This window comes from Schistocerca piceifrons, chromosome X, assembly GCF_021461385.2.
Source record: "Schistocerca piceifrons isolate TAMUIC-IGC-003096 chromosome X, iqSchPice1.1, whole genome shotgun sequence".
Lineage (NCBI taxonomy): Eukaryota > Metazoa > Arthropoda > Insecta > Orthoptera > Acrididae > Schistocerca > Schistocerca piceifrons.
In genome coordinates, this window is record NC_060149.1 from 585,717,785 (window position 1) to 585,743,176 (window position 25,392).

At 39.5% G+C, this 25,392-nt stretch overlaps 1 protein-coding gene and 1 non-coding gene across 2 annotated transcripts in view; one reads left to right on the forward strand and one right to left on the reverse strand.

The window, feature by feature from the left end:
• Positions 1-7,060: 7,060 nt before the first annotated feature.
• Positions 7,061-25,392, forward strand: part of LOC124722536 (voltage-dependent calcium channel type A subunit alpha-1) — a 393,558-nt gene continuing 375,226 nt past the window's right edge. Inside the window, exons 1-3 of the mRNA XM_047247682.1 lie at positions 7,061-7,093; positions 7,602-7,757; positions 8,724-8,863. Coding sequence (XP_047103638.1) covers positions 7,061-7,093; positions 7,602-7,757; positions 8,724-8,863 — 329 coding nt within the window. The remainder of the gene's footprint in view (positions 7,094-7,601; positions 7,758-8,723; positions 8,864-25,392) is intronic.
• Trnat-agu lies at positions 17,183-17,254 on the reverse strand. The gene has a single exon. It is a non-coding gene; the product is annotated as a tRNA-Thr (tRNA).

Below are 25,392 nucleotides of genomic sequence, written 5' to 3' on the forward strand. Positions count from 1 at the left end.
TTAACATCTGTGGTCATCAGTCCCCTAGAACGTAGAACTACTTAAACCTAACTAACCTAAGGACATCACACACAACCATGCCCGAGGCAGGATTCGAACCTGCGACCGTAGCAGTCGCGCGGTTCCGGACTGAGCGCCTAGAACCGCGAGACCACCGCGGCCGGCGAGATAATAAAAGCATTGAGCAAAATTTGTTGCGAGGGCTGCAAGTGGTGGACGCCAAGTCTTATATATAAATTACTTACGAATGGGTCAGAATGTATTTCAGTACTTGCTCAGTAAAGTGCCTTCTCATAATACTCTCTTGGGAAACGCTGTATGTGCAAAAGACAGGCAAACTGTGACACTGTGATTTCTTGATACAGTAGAAAGCTACTCTAGTTTACAGCACAGCACTCGAATATCACATTGCACATTAACCAAAATAATTCCAGAAACGTGAAGCATATTTATAAAGCACTGAAGAGTGAATACGTGAAGGTAAATACATGTTTAGTACACTATATGGGTAATAAGAGCCATTTTCATTTTTGAATAATTTAATTAATGGAATTAGTGTTCCACCAACCACAAAATTAATAAAAAGTGTGGAACTGATGAAACGCTTTTCAACTTGTGGCAGTCAGAGTTCAAAAATAGACAAATTAGAATGGCAGGCTAAGAGAGAATGTTTTATTTTCGAGTCTTTCCGGCTTGCTGAATAGCTGCCTAGATGTTTGCAGGTGTAGAACTGGATGGCTATAGGCCTGTAGCGGTGATTGTGGACATGAAGTCGCCTGCAGCATATTCCACCCTAGCCGAAGCAAGCTAATAAATAAATAAATAAATAAAATAAAGAAGCCGAAGGAATACACCAACTTTGAAGGCATGTTTACAAACATACTGACAACAGAGACGTCAAATAGCTGTTGCGACGCCAGCGCTCCAGGTGGTTACATTTCACATTGCAGCGAACAGAAGACGAACGACCTTTATGATCAAATCTACGGCGAGGCTCTAGATTTGATTATATTTATTTGACGACAGGGGAGGTTTGATAAAGCTCCTTACTACACCATCAAATTTCTTTGACATAAATATTTGACGTAACGACTTTGCAAAGAAATGTGATAGTGTAATACCGGCCTACGCGACATGTGCGTCCCACCGTCACTTGTCCCCACTGAAAGATTTTTTTGTTCACAGACGCGCTGCTCGCATTTATTAGGTATATTTTAAAGTGTCACAGTCAGTGTTTGATGACGACTTCATGTGTTAATTTCGTAACAAGAGAACGGATTTTTAGTTCTGATTATGACTCAATACAGTCGAAACCGGTTAATAGTAACACATCGGGTATCTCTCCTATGGATCGTCAGGTGCATTTTCTGTGGTGTTTTCACCAGATATTTGCAATTTCGTTCTTGCAATGTGTAGCTGGAACCAGCCCGAACAAATATTGTTCGTTAAATCTCTCATACGACCCCCAGTTTCGATGGAAAGCGTCGGCTACCTGTCCGTTACAAACAAAATTATTTTTAAATCGAACTTTTACGCGCCCATTCGATAGAGCAGTCCCAAATTAGTGTAGTGCGATATTCCTTTTATCGATGTGTATTAACAGGGACAGTAAAACACAAAGAACAAGCCAGAACTTTAGCAGCAACCGCGACGGAGCAATGCTGCTGCATAGCAGTCAGCGAGGGCCAGAGAGGTGCTGCCGGTGCTGGAGTAGTGGTTATTACCCGTGCTTTACTGTTCCTCTTAATATATTTCGATGAAATGAATGTAGCACTTGACTAATTTACGACCGCTCTGTCGAATGGGCACGTAAATTTCCGATTCGAAAATCATTTTCTTTATAATGGGAAACAAACCGACGCTTTCCGTCGACGCTGGCCGTCGCATGAAAGATGTGAGGTGGAGCATCTGTTTGGGCTGGCTCCAGCACAAACAAAATTGCAAATATCTGCCAAAACACCAGAGAAAATGCGTCTGACGACTCTTAGATGGGACACCCTGCTCATATAAAAATTGCGATCAAGACACTTGTGAATAAAAATATATATTTTTCTAAATACTTACTTTAAAACATAAGTTGAGGCTAATATAAAGTTGCCAATATTGACCCTACTGCTTAATAATATTTTGGAAATAAATTGCGATTTATTTCGTATAAAAGAACAAAAAAGGAATTTGAAAAATTGTGTACATAAATCAAACACACGCAACAGAATGTGCAATAAACGAAAACTTCTTCACCACTACAGACAACGGAAAACGAAAAGGGTTCCAGCATATTTTTCACTAATTTGTCTCCGATAGGGATTACTACGAATAAAAAGAAGTGCATCAACATTGTCCGGGGAAAAGTTGAGAATGAAACTGCTGGAACAAAAATTTCTTTCAGAAGCAGAGCTAGATGCTTGTATACACAATATGTCTCTGGTGATCTTCTGAAGAGTCAGCAAATTTTGAAGGCTCGTTTTCCAGTAAGAAGCCACATTTTCTTCTATTTTGCAGTTTTGATTTAAATATTTCTCCAGCTCATCTATTGGAATACGAGTCATTGACAACTACCCACAAAGCAAACTTCTTTATTTTCGCTGGTAGTGGAGTTTCTGTGGAATCTGACGAAAGAATTCTTTTCGTGGCTCGTGCATGCGTCTTTCACCAAAATGATTTTTACCTGATTTTAAAAGTACGAAAGCTTTTTAATATATCGTTTTGCAAATCCACGTCTATGTGAGCCCTACTGTGACTATGAAAGAATATTGAAAATAAAACTAAATGTTCTGTTGTTGAAGCTATTTGAATTTCAGTGTTCCGCCAAGGTCGCTCACAAGTCGATCGGGCGAACTGTCACAGTTTATATTCAGCTCAACTGTTCTTTAGTCGAGGGAACATCGACATTCTGTGACCTACCTCGGTTTCAATCGAGGGATGTTCCCTTTGGAACTGGCCTGTGGCGAGCTATTAACACGGCAATAAATGGATTGTACGTCTCGCATGTGCCGTAACTTCACGCCTCTTCTCGTCAGATACCATTTTTAAATGACGAAAAAGTGATCAGAGAAAAGTACACTCCTGGAAATTGAAATAAGAACACCGTGAATTCATTGTCCCAGGAAGGGGAAACTTTATTGACACATTCCTGGGGTCAGATACATCACATGATCACACTGACAGAACCACAGGCACATAGACACAGGCAACAGAGCATGCACAATGTCGGCACTAGTACAGTGTATATCCACCTTTCGCAGCAATGCAGGCTGCTATTCTCCCATGGAGACGATCGTAGAGATGCTGGATGTAGTCCTGTGGAACGGCTTGCCATGCCATTTCCACCTGGCGCCTCAGTTGGACCAGCGTTCGTGCTGGACGTGCAGACCGCGTGAGACGACGCTTCATCCAGTCCCAAACATGCTCAATGGGGGACAGATCCGGAGATCTTGCTGGCCAGGGTAGTTGACTTACACCTTCTAGAGCACGTTGGGTGGCACGGGATACATGCGGACGTGCATTGTCCTGTTGGAACAGCAAGTTCCCTTGCCGGTCTAGGAATGGTAGAACGATGGGTTCGATGACGGTTTGGATGTACCGTGCACTATTCAGTGTCCCCTCGACGATCACCAGTGGTGTACGGCCAGTGTAGGAGATCGCTCCCCACACCATGATGCCGGGTGTTGGCCCTGTGTGCCTCGGTCGTATGCAGTCCTGATTGTGGCGCTCACCTGCACGGTGCCAAACACGCATACGACCATCATTGGCACCAAGGCAGAAGCGACTCTCATCGCTGAAGACGACACGTCTCCATTCGTCCCTCCATTCACGCCTGTCGCGACACCACTGGAGGCGGGCTGCACGATGTTGGGGCGTGAGCGGAAGACGGCCTAACGGTGTGCGGGACCGTAGCCCAGCTTCATGGAGACGGTTGCGAATGGTCCTCGCCGATACCCCAGGAGCAACAGTGTCCCTAATTTGCTGGGAAGTGGCGGTGCGGTCCCCTACGGCACTGCGTAGGATCCTACGGTCTTGGCGTGCATCCTGGCGTCGCTGCGGTCCGGTCCCAGGTCGACGGGCACGTGCACCTTCCGCCGACCACTGGCGACAACATCGATGTACTGTGGAGACCTCACGGCCCACGTGTTGAGCAATTCGGCGGTACGTCCATCCGGCCTCCCGCATGCCCACTATACGCCCTCGCTCAAAGTCCGTCAACTGCACATACGGTTCACGTCCACGCTGTCGCGGCATGCTACCAGTGTTAAAGACTGCGATGGAGCTCCGTATGCCACAGCAAACTGGCTGACACTGACGGCGGCGGTGCACAAATGCTGCGCAGCTAGCGCCATTCGACGGCCAACACCGCGGTTCCTGGTGTGTCCGCTGTGCCGTGCGTGTGATCATTGCTTGTACAGCCCTCTCGCAGTGTCCGGAGCAAGTATGGTGGGTCTGACACACCGGTGTCAATGTGTTCTTCTTTCCATTTCCAGGAGTGTAGCTACGTCATGCCACCTCTGGTCAACTAACCTTTTCTCTAAGTCATAAATTGAGGCGTTTGCGTAACAGATCTATTTCAGAGGCTTCTCTGTCCTGAGGCGCTTGACTCAAATGCTGTAATGTATTCTCATTCCTTGGCAACTGAAAGTGTAGTGTAGGCGATTATTCCAGCTGTAATACCTTTGACGCCTCCTTGAAACGCTGCAAAAACCCTCATGTTTTTGAAGACTTGCTATAAACTAAATGATAACGTATAAGAATTACAGTAATAGTATACATACTATGAGGAGAGGAATCAGTTCGCTCATCACTGTGATATCAATTCCTTCAATTCGAGCTATTTCTTCGTTCTCAGAGAGCTTCTCGCACAAAGCCGGATATTGGCTTACTACCGATTTCAACATTGTCAACTGCACATTCCAGCGAGTACCGTTGGTCTCTTCCAGTGTTCTACCAACAGCATCGAGAAGGCCACTTTTCTTTGTATACATCCTCCACAATAAAAGCATTTGTTAGCACTGTATTTAGCATATGGCAGGAACAATTCAATTGTGAATAATCGCGCCGTGCAGCGACAGTGTTGACACCTTGGTCGGTAGTAAAAGGCAATTCTTTCAAAGCAGTGTTGTGGGTACCAAGAGACATAAATTTTTTCAACAGTTCTCTTCGAATGGTATCGCCCGCTTTTGGTTCATTTGTAAACTGAGGAGAGCTGAGAGTCCAGGCAACAAAACAGGAGACAGTACACGTGAGATAATGGTTTCTTCTTCCACTACATGTCCACGTGTCAGTTGTTGCTGAGCAGTCACCGTTTGTTATATAAGAAATTACCTCAGGCATAATTACATCACTTAGGTTTTTAGCGCTTTCTGCCATTTGCTGCGACAAGGTTATGGGATACCTTTCCGCAAGTCGCTCCAGTGTCGACTAATGTCTGAACAAGATCCAAAAAACCTTCACCTCATATAGTTCGGTATGACCTTAGGTCTCGCCCACACGTAGTCACGCATTTATCGACAGTTGCCTCCTGAGCAAGTTTAGGAAGGCGCTTGTCGCCCACACACGAACACCGTTTAGCCACACGAAATCTTGTTTATTGCACATGCGGATAGCGAGAAATGTGCGAAGTGCCAGTTAACCCTTTACCATGAACACAAATTTCACTGAACAGCAAACAAAATTAGCGTTTTTTCCCATCGCCATTCACTATAGGCTTAAATACCGTCCAAACTGATCTTTTAGGATTCGTTTCAGGCTGTGTAGCTCTATATTAATGACTGATTAACTTTCCTTTTCTCCCTTTTTCTCGACATACTTCCCTTCCTTTGCATAGCAAGTTTAGTTTCTGCGTTAAGAAAAAATATGGGGAATTCGCACCACTGCACTAAGCACTGCTCTACGCGCCATTGGTAAACCCCAACTCGCAACAGCGGTCATTTCTACCACCAGCCCGTTGACCACAGCACATCAGTGCTTGCGCACAGTACTGGTCAGCTGGGCGCCATCAGCTAGCTATCTGTGTGCTGCCGTCACGGGCTCACTCAGTGTTGAGCGGCCCGCGGGATGCTCTCTACTCGCGAGCCTGCTGAGCCTGCTAGCACACAGGTGCTAGCGTAAAGATGCCGAAGAAAAACGCGCAAACTGCGCATGAGCAAGGAAACTGCGCGCGCAACTCTCTCGCTGCTCATCTAAAAAGGGAAACCCCCCACCGAACCCCCCAAAGACTTACTGGCAAGAATGGTCCAGTGGACAGCCTGTCAAAAACTGAACACAGATCAAGCATGATAACAGGAAGAAAGTTTTCTGAACTGAGGAAAAAAAAAAAGAAGTCAGTGAATGGTCCAAACCAAGAAATGCAATATGAGTGAAAAGGAACAGCCGCAGTGTTGTGGTTAATTGGTGACAATGTTGGACTCGCAAGTGGACGAGCCGTGTTCGAAACTACTCCGTGCCATTTACTTTTATTTAATTTTTTTCACAACATTATGAACTGTCCTTCCAGTCATTGAAATGTTTGTCCTCTTTCTGTAGTCTTGGCAGTTGTCATACTATACGCTGGTTATGGAATAGGAGTCTAGGCCTTCTACAAGCAATTAATGTCAGAGAGATTAAGCTGGTTAAATAGTAAGATTAATCATTCCACGTACCTAACATATTAAAATTCTTGATAAGCTCTTCTCCTTCGTGAGGTCTAAATTATCTGAAATACTCAAACAATGGGCACTTGCAGTCACTGCCTAACTCATGAGACATTGCCCGACAGTCTCTACGAAGATTAGTTAACAGATGGCTTCTTGCCTTCATCTTGAGATGATCCACACATTTTAAAGACCCGAAGAGAACCATACCTCTATCACACTTCAGACTAAACACTATTACTATAAGGAAACACCACAGAGTAAGAAATCCAGCTGATCACATCTGCAGTCGCCACTCAACTGACCTAACAGATGTAATGCAAATAGCGGAAGCAAACTATGGATTTGCTCCAGTCTTTCTGCGAGAAGCTCAAAAACTTAGAACTTTCTTTCCATTGCCACTGAAAGTAAAACCCTCTGTATCTCTGTTACTAGCCATGTTATTTGAAAGTCACTTCAACTGCCTTGTAGTACTGTCAGTTGGCCATCAGAATATGCTATCAACTGATTTTCTAATTAAATGGACTTACCCCACTTTTTCTGTGGGTTCTTCAATTATGAAAAAACTGAAATTGGGATGATCACATAGATAATGGTGTGAGGAATGCAAATCAAAAGACTGTGTTTTATTTGCAGAACATCTAGGTATTGTTGTGTGGTCTTCATCATCATCATCATCATCAGTCCCCATTACGGTCGGAGGAAGGCAACGGCAAACCATCTCCATTCGGACCTTGCCTAGTATGGTGGTGCGGGTCTCCTGCATCATTCCCCTATGCTCTGTCAAGAAGCATGGGACTTAACTTCCATATTAGAGTTTGGGAGATATACACTTGGACAGAAATTACTGCATTTAGTCACAGTTTCTACATATACTATTTCAGAATGTAAATTTATATTAAAAATATGATTTGCCTTTAAGTACAGTGTTAAACGTGAATGGACTAAATTTTTTAAACTAATTTTGCTGTCTGACAGGTATTTGTGAATAAATTAGGGTCTGTATTATTTTCCTTAATGACTGATAATCCGTTTGAATATGCTGTGTTACTTACCATCATTGCGAATTGTGTGGTGCTGGCATTGGAAGAGCATCTGCCTTGTAAGGATAAGACGATACTGGCTCAAAAACTGGTATGTATAATAGACAGGTCATATAAATGCACATTCCAATTTTATAAAGCTTCCTCATTTCTGAGCTTGCTGTTAGAAGTAACACACAAATTGAAACAAACATAGCACCTGTATATTCTAGAAAATACAGGAAAGTCATTTATTTGTGTGTTATACACTGCTCTTCAGTACCATTTATGTTTCCTTGCAAAATGTTTCATCATATAGTAAATTTAATTTTTTGTTTTTGCCTGCTGTCTGACTAGTATATACCAGGACAAATCACAATAAGAACAGTATATCAGTAAAGCATGGGCAAATCAGAATTTTCAGGCAGGTCATGAGTTGTGTCTGAACAGAAAATAACATTTCAGGTTTGTATTTTGGTCATGACTGCTGTTTTAACCTTTCAATAAGGATCACTTACCGCGTTGTTAATAACAACATGGTTTAATAGATGGTTGCCAAAGCTCAGAAATTATTTTCTTTAAGTGACAGAAAGTAAGAACCGATACTTAAGAATATTGTGTGTTTTTTTAATTGCCCATGTGTTAAATTTGTGATTGAGTGCAGATGAATTATTGTTATTTAACCCTTTGCAAAAAATACTCCATTTACAGTGATAACATTTTAAGGAAGGAATACAGTTCTTGACAGGAAAAGGAGAAAATCTTTACTGTGTACTGTTTCATTTTAGTACAAGGAAGTAAATGAGTTTCAAGAAATGATAATGAAGGTTGAATCAGAAGTGGAGAATGTGTATAATCCTTTTCTTTTAGCCTACAAAAAAAATGTTCATAATAAACAGTTGTTTTGACCATGCTTGGTTATCAGTGTATTAAAGTTGGTAACTACATTTAATGTAATTGATTGAATGAAATGTAGTTTATCAATCTTTTAAAATCCAAATTATGTTGTTCTAGACATTTTCAGAAATGTAATGCACTTAAGAAGATACTGCAATTGAATTTTATTTTATTTTTGCAGGAAAAAACGGAGGCCTATTTCCTTGGTATTTTTTGTGTAGAAGCGTCCCTCAAAATATTAGCGCTAGGTTTTGTACTCCACCCGAAATCATATCTCCGCAATATTTGGAACATGATGGATTTTGTTGTAGTAGTTACAGGGTAAGTGAAGGAAAATAGAACTTAATTTTTTTAACATAGTGTATGTCCTCATCTGTGTGCAATCGCAACATGTCAGATATGTTGTGCTTTCATATTTCAGGGTAGCTGAAAAGGTAATTCAAAATGCAGTCATTTCCTTTATCAGTTATGCTTTTATTGTATGCTGCTATAGTTTTATGCCATAATTCTGTCAACATGTGCAAGTTTTTGCTAAGATTGACATCCATGTTATTTTGTTACCAAAACCTCATTTAATGTTGTGTCACTGCATAATTGTTATTAAATTTAGGTTTGCTGTCAGCATACGCAATTAAAATATGGAATTCATTCTTTTCTTTCTTTTTGTCATTGTGAACTTCCCTACAGTGGTGTTGATGCTGTGGATAGCATAATTTATAGTTTTCATTATTGTTAATAGCTCTTTGGCAGACACATTTCTAATCTTAATTTTATGTTATTCTTAATTTATCAATAGAGAGAGAGTGTGTGTGAGTGTGTGTGTGTGTGTGTGTGTGTGTGTGTGTGTGTGTTAATCATGTATATGTCCAAGCACACTTCTCTGCATCACAATGCTATATCTCCTTTGCATGCTGTATAATTTCAGTGAGTTGATGAAAATCATCAGTTCATGTAAGGGTAAAAAGAGTGAAAGGTAAGAGGATGACAACAATATAGTTGTACACACAGGCTGTGGCAGCTGTACTGCAGACATGTGTGAACAGCAGAATACATGTTCCTGCTGCTTCACTATCAGTTGATGGATTGTATTCCTCATAATGTGAAGTGACAAGATTTCTGCAATGCCAAATTAAAATAATATATGAGGGGTATTCCATGACAACACTGCCACTTAACTGTGATTGAAATGCTTATAATTACACAAGTTCACATTCTTTTAATTTAATAATGATTCTGTTTTAGAAATTAAGAAGTATTCTCTTCCATTGCTAGGTTAGTATTGTTATTAAGTGTTTTACTGTTGCTGTATGTAATACCCGTTGACTACAGATCAGTTCCACACAGATTTCTGATGTAGATTTTAATTATGGTGCTTTTATCTGCTGTTTGTAACAGATACAAGACTTTTCCATGCTGAACCTTGTAAATGTTGGTAGAAATTAAACTGTATTAGACAGAAAATTAAGTTGAGAAAATTATTGAAATTATGGGACAGAAAGCTTACCTTCAGGATTCAAAATTGATAGGTTCTAAAAAGAATTGATTATAGGAGGAAAGTTTTCTAAAAAGAAAACACACAAGTACCAAAAGCTAGAATTAGTGTTACCCATTTCAAATGTTTCTATTGATGGTATTAGGAATTTTTCCTCTTGAAGGTAAGCACTGAGCTACAATTCTGTCTCCTTGGAGTCTTTAGTAAAATTTTAGTATTTAGGTAATGTTAATGAGCTATGTTTGCTTTCTAATTTTAGTAATTACAAATAAGTCTTGCATATAAGATAATCTTCATAAACATGTCATTTGTACTATTTTAGATAAGAATGATGGTTCTCAGCATGGAGAGACTGTTGGCTGCCCAGTCATACATCTCCAGTATTATGCTGACAAATGCATCTGTTGTATTTGATGCAGAGTGCTGCCTGGTTCAGAAACTATGGGGCCAGATAAAGTAGCATAAAATTTGTAGTACCCACATCTGTTCTTACTTCATAAGTACCATTCATACTATTGTGGACCCAACACAAGACAGGAGGTGGTCAGAATGGCTACCTCACTGGGACTGTGTGAGCATGGAATTCAATCACAATAGGGCCACAAGTAGCATTCCAGCAGGAGGGCTCATCAAGTAACTCAACACCCACTTGACTCCCAGAGATTTAGTGTAATCAGTATATAATTGTTGAACAGTAACATGGACTGTGAGTCTCCACGTCACCTCCCGAAGACTGCAGTACTTCTGCCGGAGATAACACTGTGATTAACGTGGTGTTCATACAGAGTTCATATAAGTTGAAGTACATGCCCCACTATAGTTCACTGATGGTGATGGAGCCATCAGAGGTGGCAGCAAAAGGGCAGGTGATGAGGATAAAGGTAGCAAAGGCTCTGTTGTTGGATGACAGTAGTCATCAAACTAAGTTCTTCACACAAGGCCAAACCAATCACTGGAATCCACGACACGATCCCACCATACCTGTATCCTTTATTACCGGAGATAGTGGTATCTGTTTGCTTGCTGGTTTAGATTGTTGCGCTATGTACCAAAACTGTAAGTCCAAGAGTACCATATGGGGACATCAATTGCTTGCCTCAGAAATTAGGCGAGATAACGACTAACTGCTGGTGCAAAGTGTTTTGCTGCCATAGGCTTTAATGGTCCAATTGCAGCTTTGTAGAGTTGATGAAACAGTGAAGTGTACATGCTTGCTTCAGTCAGCAAACAGCATGTACTATCCAGTGAGAGGGTGTTACAATGGCCTGGAGGCTTGTATGCCATTAACATTGTATTCATCTTAAGTAGCAGCAAAGAAGTAGTCAGAATACTGAAGGGCATCCTGTGGCTGTGTACACTACCACTCCTGGTTATTATGAAAATGTTTAGGGAGTTTGTCATGTTCCAGTAGAGGAATGAATGCTTAAAATTGCAAAATGACATTCAGTAGTTGACCAAGTCAACTGCTCACCATCTATGTACATACATACACTGAGGCCACCCAAATGGAGAGAAATTGGTTTACTGTGTTACAAAATAAGGTATTGGGAGTCAGCAGTTACAGTGCCTGTGCTGTAGGAGCTTCAGTATGTATGTTTTAATCAATAGTACCTTATTTGTAAATAACAGTGCAGTAACAAGACTTGTATTTGAGGTAACACTGTAACAGGTGTAGTGCCCAATGTAAAATTTTTAGTCAAAACACTTAACTTAATTGTTGGAGCAGATAGGTTATAGTGTTGCAGAGAGGCCAACTCAATCATTTTCATTGTAATTTTAATTAATTAATTAATCAATTAACTAATTTTGTGATCACATAGTCAAAAGATTTTAGTGTTTTATTTAATTTATAATTACTTTAACATTTGGTGGAAAATGAATTAAGGATTTGCACAGCTCTTTTCTGTGTATAGAGATTTTTTAAAACTTTTTATTTTATTTTTCAAAAAGTGAAAGAATACAGAGGTGTGAGACATCTTTTTTTATGGATTTGCACAACTCTTTTCTGTGTGCAGAGATTTTTTAAACCTTTTACTTTACTTTTTTTAGAAAGTGAAGAAATACAGAGGTGTGAGACAGTTTTTAGTGTTTGTGTGACTGCATTTCTTTTAAAATGCATGCATTTTAACAATATTTGCCACACACAACTTTTGTACATGAACTGTTGTATATGAGCTACTGTTCATGGTGTTGAGAACCATATCTAGAGATCATTATCATGAGAATCAACAAAAGATGTTTTGCAGAATTTAATAAAACCTGTTCCATTATATGAGAGAAGCAATTATTAGTGTTCATTTGATTGATTTTGGGATGCTGCATGCAAATTTTGATTAGGTGGAGGTGAATATTGCACATTTTCATGTATTCATGTAACGCCCAATAAATACTTACTGTGTGGTCAAATTGTGTAGCCCTTCGTATCCAATAACTGTTTCTTGCTAGTAGTTTTTTTTTTTTTTTTTTTTTTTTTTGTTTTTTTTTTTTTTGCTGTAGTGTATGACTATTACTACAGCAGCTGTCACTACCATTACAGTTATCATTAGTATGGGTAGAGAGAGAGAGTAAAATTGTCATCTCAAATTGTTATGACACCACAATACAACTTTCATCTGTTGCAAAATTTTGTTTATGTACAGAATGGGAAACTGTACCACAATTCAGATTGCATGTTGTGATGCAAAATAAGGAAAATCACCAAAACAATTAATAGTATAACACTGTAGGTTTCAAAACTAGTAAAGAATGATCCAGTTCTATTACAATGTCACTGTGGCTATCTTGTCAGCTACGATTATTTTCTGAGGAAGAGATATGAGGCACTTTGAGATTTCATGTTTTTCTCATTTTGTGTGAAATCCTAGAGTAATGAAACATGTTAAAAGAATGCAAAGTAATATGTATCCTCACATTTATTGTCTCCTATTTCACCTATTTTCTGAATGTAGAAACTGAATTTTGTGATAGTAACAACAATTATTACTAACACAAGTAGATATCAATAGTCAGGGTCTTTATTTTCTACTTATGTGTCACGGTATGCAACATCGCTAAACATATAAGGAGATCATGAGAAAAAAGGACAGTTTCCATCTTTAATTTACTGTTCTTGCAGTTGAGTGATGTGGTGCAATGGTTAGGTTACCGATTTCATACCCAGTACCAAGGTCCAGACACCATGATTTAAGTTTACCATTGAATGGATGATAAACTCTAACAGCCTTACTTATTTCTTATGCTGGCATGCTGTTGTGATTTGCTTTCAGTCTTGGAAGAACAATTACCAAAATTGTGAAAAGAATGAATATTTCATTACCACAACCTGCTTCAGCAGTATTTTTTTTACTGTAAATTGCAATATCACTGTGATAAGTTGTTGCATTATTTCCAGTACTAAGTATCCACTCTTTCACTTCTGAAGTGCTCATTCATACTTTCTTAATATCTGGCACTGGGTATATAATTAGCAGTTGAAGTTTCTTTCTATTCATCTGGGCTAATTATAAACATAATATATGCCCTAAAGATAATGTAGTACAGTAACTCTAGCAGAATGTACTCCGATGCAAAACGTTAGTGAGGTGGATCTAACTTAAAGAGAATTGATATACATTTTGTAACATGCATCAAACTTATAATAATTGTTTCTAGTGGTAGCTCCAAGCCCAAGGCCATAAAAAATTATGGAAATATGTAAAATTATTGGGAAATATTAGAACACATTCTCTTAACTTGTTTTAAAACAGAAAAATTTTACACTTACAAAAGCCGGAGAACTAAGGAAACTGCCTTAACCAAAGGGCAATATTTTGTCTTATGTCATGCTACAAATGAATTATGTCATAATAGTAATGCCTCATCACACTGTGGGTTATATTGTAGTAAAAGGGTTTATAAACTAGGAATGGGGTCATAACTGGTTTCTGGTGGACTATAATTTGTTTCCAAATTCTTGAACAGTGTTCAGTGATTTACATCTATTACTTCCTAATTTGACTTCATCTGTCAGACAGAGCCGTCCTTGTAAGTATGCAGCCAAAACTGGTGCTCAGGTAAGCAAACTTGATGATGTGCAGTCAACTGGCAGCTCTTGAACATTATGAATTCATCTAGATATTGCTTCATTACATTATAAGCACAGCTGATGCATCCACGTAAGTCTTCAGGTGAACTTGTAACGGTTTCCGCTCTCGGGCGTACGTTAACTCTTTAAAGCCTGTACTATAGTAAGTTGACAGGCTTCACCTTGTAAGAAAGGATTTTAATAAATATGTTGACCGCGTGTACCTGAATGGAGGCAAAATCAGACTTTCACCCACTCAGTAACAACAATGATACGTCAAGCAACTATAAAGTGCAACTACACGTTAGGACGGGCAAGAAACATACACAGCAGATGCTACCAATTGTGAACGATACAGTCGCCAGCCTAATTAGGCATTAAGTGAGTTTTTCCTTGTACAAGTAAAGGTACGTACAAGCATAACAACACGTAGTAATACTGCATTATATGGTAAATTTTAGAACCGGAAAAATCTACTGAACTAATATTTTCCCTTTGTGTATTAATTTGGACAAGCTATAAATACACAACATCACACTACAATGATTACTATAAACTGCGTTTTGTCTATTGATCTGATTGAAATCGGGCATAGGTTACCCTAGAAATAGCACTTTTGAAACACACATACAAGGTCAATTTTAATAAGGGAAAAACACCAATAAATTTAGGTTTTATATTGACTTTAACTTTGCGGGTCAAATCAGTTCAGTACACTCCAGAATTTAAATGAATAGAAAAGCAAAGAGTGGAGGGGGGGGGGGGACCCTGAAACTGTTATGATCACTGTGTTGAAACTATTGACTATTGGAAACATTAAGCACTCAAGATTTACAAAATATGAGTTACTACTCTTTTTGTCTTATTACTTCCTCATTTAACTACCATTATTTTTGTCTCAAATTAATTAAGTTTCATTACTAAACCAATTCCAAAATTATCTTCCAACTTTGTTAGACCTTAGTTCTTTGCTTATATTTTCATTAACAATAAAGCTCCTTAAACATCTTTCTAGCATAGATAGTTCTGCAGGTAATTCCTTTTAACATAAACTTTAAATCTTCATTTCGGGACACTCGGGTTGCACAACATATGGAAAGGACCCTGTCTAGGTTAGTGATAAGGATAATTAATTGCTAGGACAATTCTGGTAAAAGTTAAGTTATTATTGAACAGTCAGGATCAAAATTAACACTGGTCCACACGAATACAATTCTAAAGATTCAACCTGTTCGTGTCGATGCAGCGGTTGGCGGGCGGCGAAATGGCGAGGCGCACAGCACACATACAATCACAGCTATGGCTCTTGCTGTATCGGCACTTTGCTTCTTCTTAGCATTGCAATCCTTTTCAATTCAGTGCCTATAGAATATAGCCATGCTGAATAGTCGTCGGAAACAGCACATCCGAGGCTCAATGAAACCACTTTTTCCAGGATAGCCTTCTTGATCCGGAACGTGTTCCTCAGACCGATGCCCAATTCCAACTGTATTGCTGAGCCCGTTATGCCGTGCCGCGCCTGTGTGCATTTTCCCGTGCTCGCCTGCCATCCACCTTTTACCGCTCTCCTATAGATAGGGTATTCACCAAAGGTTTTACATTCCACATATTCTAATACATTGCCTACGCATGGACCAGGCTCACAATTACAATTTCAAACATGTTACAATAGATTCAACAAGGGTTACACTTCAATTCTGTTATAGCATTGCTTGAAATTTGACATAAATATTAACATTCACATCGAAAGTTGCTCACAGTTTCTTTAACATAATGACACGAAAAGAAAAAGAAATAAAATCAAAAAATTGCTTACACTAATTTATCGAAAATCAGAAGAAAAAAAATTATTATATGTACAGTTGTTGTTGTTACAAACTCATAATTGTCCCTTATGCATAGTGGATTGCGAAGTACTGATCTGCAATCAATAGGTAAGTAACACTAAGTGAGGTCAAGTTCACACCATCAAGACAGTCATCATCAAAATGTTTATGGAAAAAGAGTAAAACACTGCTGTTATGGAAACTGACAGACCAATTGGGCCCAACCAAATTCTGTGTCATCCTCAGCTGTCAGCATCATCAAGACACAGTATATATAGCGCCACTGGGTCAGCACATTGCTCTCCTGGTCATTGTCAGGTTAGCACAACTTCTCATTTGAATAGCTCCTCAATTGGAATCACGAGGCTGAGTGCTCACCATTCCCCCACAAAGGAAAAATCCCTGGCAGTACCTCGAATCAAACTTGGGTCCCCCACATGCCAGCCAGCTGTGGTGACTGTTCGGCTATGGAGGAGTACCTTTTTATTGACAACCTCTTTATTTAAGAGTTACTCTAAAATTCCTATTTTTCTGTTTGAGGTCATGTAATGGTTAAGGTACTGGACTTTTATTTGAGGGAGACAGAGTTCAAATGGTTATCTAGCCATCTAGATTTATATCTTCTGTTTGCCCTAAATTAATAATGGCAAATGCTGGGCTAGTACCATTGGAAAGTACATGGTTGATTTTTTTTCTCATCTTTGTCCTATCCAAGCATACACTCCATCTCTAATGACCTCACTGTTGAAGGACCAATGAAGCCTTGTCTTCCTTCTTAAAACAGCCTGTCTGCATGTTCATTGTTTCTTTGCTCTCATTTGGTCTCTCATTAATAATAGGTCATTAGCTATGGAATAATTCTCTACTGTGAGCTGTCATTATGATCTTCTGCATTCACAGACATTGATGCAGACAGACTGTAGATAACACCACAGTGTGCTGAATGGTGAAGACAGAATGGTGTTAAATTATTAAAGATATCAAGAAACATTTGAGCAAAGGTTGGTAACATTAGTGAACTAATCTACAATCAATGCTACACTGCTCTGCAAAACTTAAGGATGGGATAGATACAGTAACATAACATATTAACAAGTCAGTGAAAATGAATGAAAGTGTGAGAGCTTGTTACCAGACATCTCACAGTGATGCACATAAAGCTAGAGAAACTGGAAGAAGTGAAACCACTTCAGAGACTTTACTGGTCTCGTACAGCTATGCTTTTGTGTGTATAGATTGAAGCAGCGAGTGAAAATTTGTACCAAGGCCAGGAATTGAACCTGGGTCTCCTGCTTACTAGGCAGGTGTGTCAGCCACTAAGCCACCTTGGCACAACGGTTCACACAACTGCACAGATTACCCAGTCACACCTCCCTCCTCGATCCAAATTCTAACTGCCGTCCCAGTCTACTGTAAATTCTCCCTTACACATGAACAGAATTGCCGAGGCTCTCCGTGTTCTGCAATAGCATCTCAGCACTGAATGTAAATGAGGGATCCAGCCTGAAATCCAGAACATGGAGAGCCTTGGCAATCCTGTTCATGTCTAAGGGGGAATTTACAGTAGACTGGGGCAACAGAATTTGGATCAAGGAGGAGGTGTGTCAGGGTGCTCCATTCAGTTGTGTGAATCAGTGTGCCAATATGCCAAGTGGCTTGGTAGCTAATGCACCTGCCTAGTAAACAGGAGACTTGGGCTCGGTTTATGGCCTTGTACAAATTTTCACTTACCGCTTCCGTCTATATACATAAAATCATATCTGTATGAGACAAGTAAAGTCTCTTAAGTTGTGTTATTTCATTTCTGTAAGTACCTGCACCTGGGTTTCAGGCTGGATCCCCCATTTGCATTTGATGTTGAGGTGCTATTCCAGAACATGGAGAGCCTTGGCAGCTCTGTTTGTATGGAAGGGGTAATTTACAGTAGACTGGGGTGGCAGTGAGAATTTGAATCAAGGAGGGAGGCATGCCAGGTTAATCTGTACAGTTGTGTCAACCGCTGTGCCAAATTGGGTTAGTGGCTAATGCACCAGCCTAGTAAGCAGGATACCCAGGTTTGATTCCTGGCCTTGGTACACATTTCACTTGCCACTTCGGTCTATATATGTAAAAGTGGGAGAAGAATGAAGAGTGACAAGTGTAGCTCAGATGTTTTTTATTGCTCAGAGCATTATTTCACATGCGTAGGGAGCATTCAGAACCACAGGCAATGCTGCTTAAAGGAGGGGATGTGGTTGATCACAGTCATCTGCAGCAGCAGATGACGGCTACATTGTGCAACAAGCAAGAAGGGACCCATGTCAAACAGTGGATGCAGTTACAACCACATTTAACAGGATTGCAAAGCATGCAATGTCAACTCCACAGTGGAATGGTGACTGCATAGCGGTGGTTTCTTTGCCTGATAACCAGTATGTTGTGTTCTGTTGATACCTGCATATAGGCGGCACCATTTGCGATAGTGCCAAGAGCATAGGGACAGTTACCCTCTGTACTATATCATAGTAGTTCTTTTATGTATGGTCCAAACTTCATAAAACTATGTTAATTGGCACTGACACATCATGTAAAACATACTTTTGTCTTTAAGTTCTGCACATCAGTGTATTTTACGGTTCTATATCTTCTTCATTAGTGTAAATATGTGGTATTTTACCCAGTGCATGTACATCTACATCTACATGACTACTCTGCAATTCACATTTAACTGCTTGGCAGAGGGTTCATCGAACCACAATCATACTATCTCTCTACCATTCCACTCCCGAACAGCGCGCGGGAAAAACGAACACCTAAACCTTTCTGTTCGAGCTCTGATTTCTCTTATTTTATTTTGATGATCATTCCTACCTATGTAGGTTGGGCTCAACAAAATATTTTCGCATTCAGAAGAGAAAGTTGGTGACAGAAATTTTGTAAATAGATCTCGCTGCGACGAAAAACATCTTTGCTTAACAGATGCTTCACTCTGATAACTCTCAGTTCCTCACACTTCTTCATTCACAAAACACAAACAACTGTGCATTCTGTGGGATAGTTTATCACCAGGCAAATTTAATGGCAGAGACATCCCAAGCAAAGACAGTGAAGGCAATGAGGTAGATTGGACTATAGTGAAACATCAAAGGAGTTGGGTGGGTGAGGCACATATGTGAGTGCCACTAGCCTAAAAACAGATGTACATTAAATGTGTTCTATCTAGGAAACCATTTAGAATAGGGCATATGTACATATGAAGCTGATGCAACATCTAATCTTGATAACATCTATTGTAGTGTATCATGAACCCTCTCAGATAATGGCAAACAGAATTTCCAACTAGTGCACTCTGTCCAATTATCTGTGATACTACTGTAGGATGTAAAGAGCAAATTGAAAGTCAACAGAGCAAACAAAGTTACCAACTAGAGATCTCCAAATGTGTATTTCAATACAGTCATAGGAGGTTATGAGAAAATTTAGGAGGCAGTCAGCTGATGAGAAAATGCGAACAGGTTTTCTCACTTGGTGTTATGGTGTACTTCGTGGCTCAAGTTGAGGGAGATTTTTTGATGAAATGCTATTCAAAGATCTGAGCTTTGTTTCTTTTATTTTCTTAAAGCCAGGTTATATCATGGTATGGAGTCCACATTAAACTATAGGTCCACTTATATCATTGGTTGATTAAGTCATTTCTAAGGGTGGGAGAAGATAAGGACATCCCACCTCTAACACGACCATGCTTAATAAAGTACAACGGTGTTCAAACCAACCTTTAGAACAATGATAGATTTATTTTCATATGAAAATAAAATTCATATATGAAGTAGTTGCTTCAAAAATTCAGAAAGCCAAAAAGGTACTTTTTCTTGTTGGACATGATTATTTATGAGTCATTGATTGTTGTATATTTTAGACACACACCAAGAGGAAACCTCTTACAAGTTCTGAACAGCACAGACTATGTCTCTGAAATTTTAGTCACAAAGAAGTTGTTAGGAACCATTCATTAATATCCATGAAAATTTAAATAGCTGATCTTTCAAAAATTGTACTTGATTTACTGCTTATAGCAAAGTTGGTATCCTGTGTAAAAATGTTTTCTGTTACTATAATTGGCCAGAGTGGATAATTCTTATGTTGTTTCAGTGAAAACATGTTTCATCATTCTTAATATATTTTTCCTGCCTACAAGCCATATCAAAACTAACAATATTCATGATAGGGGTGATGAGTCACCATCAGGAACATAAACGAGACTGAGAACTTTGCTATCTGTGGATGAATCCTTTTCTGAGATGGGGTATACACGCATACAGAACCTGTACAGCTATACTGTGCTGGCTGATACATTGTGCAGGGATTGCAGTTCTACATCTTAAGGTGGGTGAGGACAACCACTCACTCCAATCAAGCCGCAGACCTGCAGTCCCAGCGAAATGTATTCAGCTGACATGATTCAACTATACAGGTGTGTGTGTGTGTGTGTTTGTGTTTGTGTTTGTGTGTGTGTGTGTGTGTGTGTGTGTGTGTGTGTGTGTGTGTCCAGCTTAAAAAAACGGTTCATCCGAAAGCTAGCAAAGTTTTTGCACTTGTTTACGTGCCTGATGACTACTTATTGCCTCTACTGTTTAGTGAGTGGTTACCTTTAGTCCTAAATTATTTATATTCTACCAGAAATTTCCACTACAATATTCATGACACTTTAAATTTAGTTACATTTTGCAAACCTCTCTATATCCTAACAATTTCATGCTCTTACAAAACAAAATCTACTTGTACCCTACTACACACGTAACCATTTTTGTACAGAATTCATTACTATGAATTTGGCCAATTTAGTGAAATGTATTCAAAAGATAACAGTAAAATTTTGACAGTTCCCTCAGACGTCCCTCAGAAGCACACACAACTGTGATAATTTCTGAGGAGTTTTGTCTAGAAATGTATAAAAAACTTGAAAACAGAAGCTCACTTCACCTGTTTGAATTTGCTGCAGTTCCTGTCCAACTGAAGAAAACTGGAGACTCCAAGCAGAATGTAGCAAAACGTCAGCTTCAGGAAAATTCACTTTGTGACCAACACTATACAGGCTATTTGCTGTGAAAAGACAATATGTAACATTTCTCAGATTTAATTATACAGTGGTTGTACAAATCACCTGAATTAAAAAAATCTGTTAGCACCTGGAGAATGTTTATAGCTTTTGATCTTGAAATGACAAGGTTCCAACTTGTCTTTGACTTCTTTCAAGAAGTGCATCTTCATGATTCAGATTGGTTTTTTATGTTGTCATTTCTACCATATTTTGACAGAATATTGGAGATCACATTATGTAGGCCCACGTGGTTTGTACCTTACTATATATTGGTTTTGTGTTAACTGTGGCCGGCCGGGGTGGCTGAGTGGTTCTAGTCACTACAGTCTGGAACCGCATGACCGCTATGGTCGCAGGTTCGAATCCTGCCTCAGGCATGGATGTGTGTGATGTCCTTAGGTTAGTTAGGATTAATTAGTTCTAAGTTCTAGGGGACTGATGACCTCAGAAGTTAAGTCCCATAGTGCTCAGAGCCATTTTGTTAACTGTAATGAAAGTAGTTCTGATTTGCAGTAAGAACCTTGTCACTTATCATCTTTCTTTTTTTTCTGGCCTTATCCTGTATCTTCGAGTGATCAGCATGTTAATCTGGATTTGGCACCTTTAGTTGTAAAGTGCAATCTTTCAGAACTAGTATTTCCTCCATTTAATTTAAAATCTGCTATGCTATTATACTATAATTGAATGATTTTTCTTGATATCACCCCCTGAAGGGTCCCCCACACATGCAGATTAAATAAATGGTTTATTGAGAAAGTCCATTTAACCATGGTATAATAACATGGCAAATTTTAATAAGTGAATCATGAGATGTAATTAAGTTTCAAAGCAGCCAAGATCTGCAAATGTATACAAAATTAACAGTAAGACAAATAACTGTATTGCTATAGTAACACATTTGTTAGTTGCTGGAATAATACATTTGTTAGAGAGTTGGAAAATGAATCTTTTTTCTCCTCCTCCTCCTCCTCCGTTGCAAATTGTGGTATGCCCAAGTACATGTATCCTATGATGATTTCACAGAGAAGAAAAACAGCAAAAAACATGGTAATGACAATATTTCGTTCCATTTCATATTTGGGTGCTGATGACCTCACTGTTTAGTGCCCTATATATGCTACCGCCATTGCATATTTAAATCTACTGATAAGCCAAAATGTTATGAGCACCTGCTTAACACCATGTTGGTCCATCTCTGGAATCCAATGCAGTAGCGGTTTTGTGTAGCACGAATTCAACAAGTCCTGAGTAGGTTTCTGGAGCTATGTGGCATCAGACATTTAAACACAGGTCACACAGTTTCTATAATTTACGTGCTGGTGGTTTGTGGGGATGGGGTTAATGCCTAATAGCCATGGGCACCTATGCCCAGGGGCCAGGGGGTGGGCGAGGCATGCCATCTCACACTCCCCCCCCCCCCCCCTCCAATTCTCAGTGAAAGGAGAAAATAAAGTGTAGTCAAGTGATTTTCTTTCAAGAAGAGGATTTATAAGTTGGCATTAAGCAGGTTTTTAACAGGACTGGAACTGGAGTTTTTGTGTGGACTTACAAGTCACCATTTGTCTTCCAAAACATAAAAATACTTCATACCCCCAGATCTAGGCTCCCCCCCCCCCCCAAAAATAAACTAGCATATGGGCACCCTTGCTGGTAGAATCACCGATGTGTTCCTTTGGCCTCAGATGAGGCAAATTTTGTGGGTGAGACATCAATGTGAGTTAACTAGCATGCTCCATAAACCATTGCAGCGTGATTCTGGCCTTGTGACACACAGTTTTTCCTGCTGGAAGGAACCATTACTGTCAGGGAAGACATAAACCGCGAAGGAGCTTCAGGTGGTTCACAGTATTGTTCACATAGTCCACAACTGTCATCGTGCTTTCAATTACTACCATAGGTCCTATGGAAGCCCAGGTGAATGTCTCCCATAGCATAATTCTGCTGCCATTGGCATTGAATAGCAGTGTGTGTTTTGAGCAGTTATTCACCTGAATGACAGTGGACACCATCATCGACCTTGTGTAACAAAAAATATGATACATGCAATCAAATGTCATGTTTCCATTGATCCACAATCCCATCTTGACAATTCCATACATATGGGGGTCATTTGCCATGGACACCAACGTTCAACATGTATTCGATGGTATGCTCAAAAACACTTTTGCCTGCAGTGCACTGCATCATGAGATTGCCATGGATCACCATCTATCGTGCTTTACAAAGCAATTAAGCCTCCAAACGCCTTGCCTTGTGATGAGGTGTGGATGTCGAACACCTTTTTGCTTACTTCAACTACTTTCCATAGATGTTCAGGACAAAAGCATGTGAACAGCCAACCGGCTTCCCAGATGCCAGGCCATAACAATCTGCCCTTTGTCAGAGTCACTTATGTCAGTGGATTTCCTGAATTTCCCCACAGGACCAGTTCAATGCAGTCGTGCACGCACGTGTGTGTGTGTGTGTGTGTGTGTGTGTGTGTGTGTGTTTTATTTACCTCAGAGGAAAGTAATATTTTTGGCCTTGTCTATGCACCTAGAGTGAGTTGTTGTTTTTCACTCCATTCATTGCTTGTATTCCACCCAGGATTTTCCATTACCATATCTATATTGTATTTTGTATCATTGTAGTATTGAGGTAGATTAGGCTGTTCCAGATTGAATGCCTGCCTCCAGACGGATGGGTGTCCATGGGCAGCTGTGGGCACTATTGGGCAAACAGCTGAGGCACACACAGTTGCGCTGTAGCATATGGGACTGTACTGTCTTGGCCTCACACCTGCATGCAGTGGTGGCCAAGGGGGTTTACTCAAGCACAAATTGTGTGCAGTAGGACTATTAGGTGGGTAGCCTATAATAGCTGCACTGCTCACTAATGAGCTGATAGGTGCTTCCCAGTACTGGTGCCCTCTGGGGCGAGTGATGGAACAGCCTAAAGTAGATAACCATTTGAGTAAAAATTAAATAAATAAAATACACTGGAAAGTTTGTTCCAAAATGTGTGTTTGTGTTGAATTCGACAGTATATATTGATGTTTCTTTCCAAACAAGGTACAAGTAAGCGTGCTTTGACTTTCACTTAAAAGGATGAAACTTATTAAATAAGTGCATGATTTGGAGGGGCACTATGTTTCTCCATTTATCATTTATTTGTATAAAGAAAAGGTTGTATTCAAGACCAAGGAGAGAGGTACCATGATCAAGGAGGCTACTCTGTGAACTGCAGATATCCATTAAGAACAGAATGAATTTGTTACTCTATAACTTTGCAGTGATGGTTACTGGGAACAAGAAACAATTGGTTATACCATTTTCCTATAACCTCTGAACATATATTGTATGCCAGTACAAGATGCTACTTCACAGAACTTGTATGACATAACTGAGTGGTAATAGCATAGGACATGAGGAAGAATCAGTGATTAATGTACAAACTGGTTAGTTGTAGAACAGGCACAATAGCAGGAATGAGTATTGGTAGAGAGGGGTGTGCTAAGACTGATAAATGCAAGGTAGTGGAAGAAAAGAAACTGAATGCACAGGCTGATGTGTAGGGCTGGGGAAAAATTCAACTTAATTGAAGAGATTGAGAGCCTGAAGTTATGTCCTGGGTTGTGACAGGAATGGAGTAGCTTTGAAAGATATTTATGCACTGATGTGTCACATTTTCATTTGCATGGGTGCTCATAAAAATATGGATGGCCTGCCATTTACCTAAAATTTTCTTGTTATTTTAGATTCTATGCCAAATGGAAATGCACTTAGGGCCCTGACAACCTATTTCTCTATATGTGAAGCTCCTACATATGAAGCCAACCAATCAAAAATATTTACACCAATCAAACTTCTTTAGTCAATGCAAATTACTTTGAGGGTAATACTGTGTACCTATTGGTCTGTGATAGATCATCAAATTTTGCCAAGACATTACATCAGTTTCTTTGTTCACAATACCTCGTGTTCATAGTTTTGAAAATAGGGCCATGAATTTTGCCCTTCCTTCATATGTTATTCTTCCTACCTTTATCTGTTGAGTGAGAAGCCATTGATTCAATTATGTAGCAAAGATGAACTAATTCATTCTCAGGTAAAACACTGATTGTTATTCATGCATATAGCTGTACACATAATTATTCAATGTCAAATAGTAGCCATTGTTTGCAGTTATACAGTTATAGCACCTTCCTTAGTGGAGATGTGTCAGTTAGTCCTACATCTCATTCTTTTGTAGACAACTACTCTGGATGTGGGTACATTGTGTCATTTCAAGATGAAAACAAAATTGTTCATAATGTTAATTTTTTCAGGCAGCTTCCGTCCCCTGTTCTTATGCATGCTTTAAATGAATAATCTAAATAAGAATTTCATGCCAGATGTTCACTACAAGTAATCT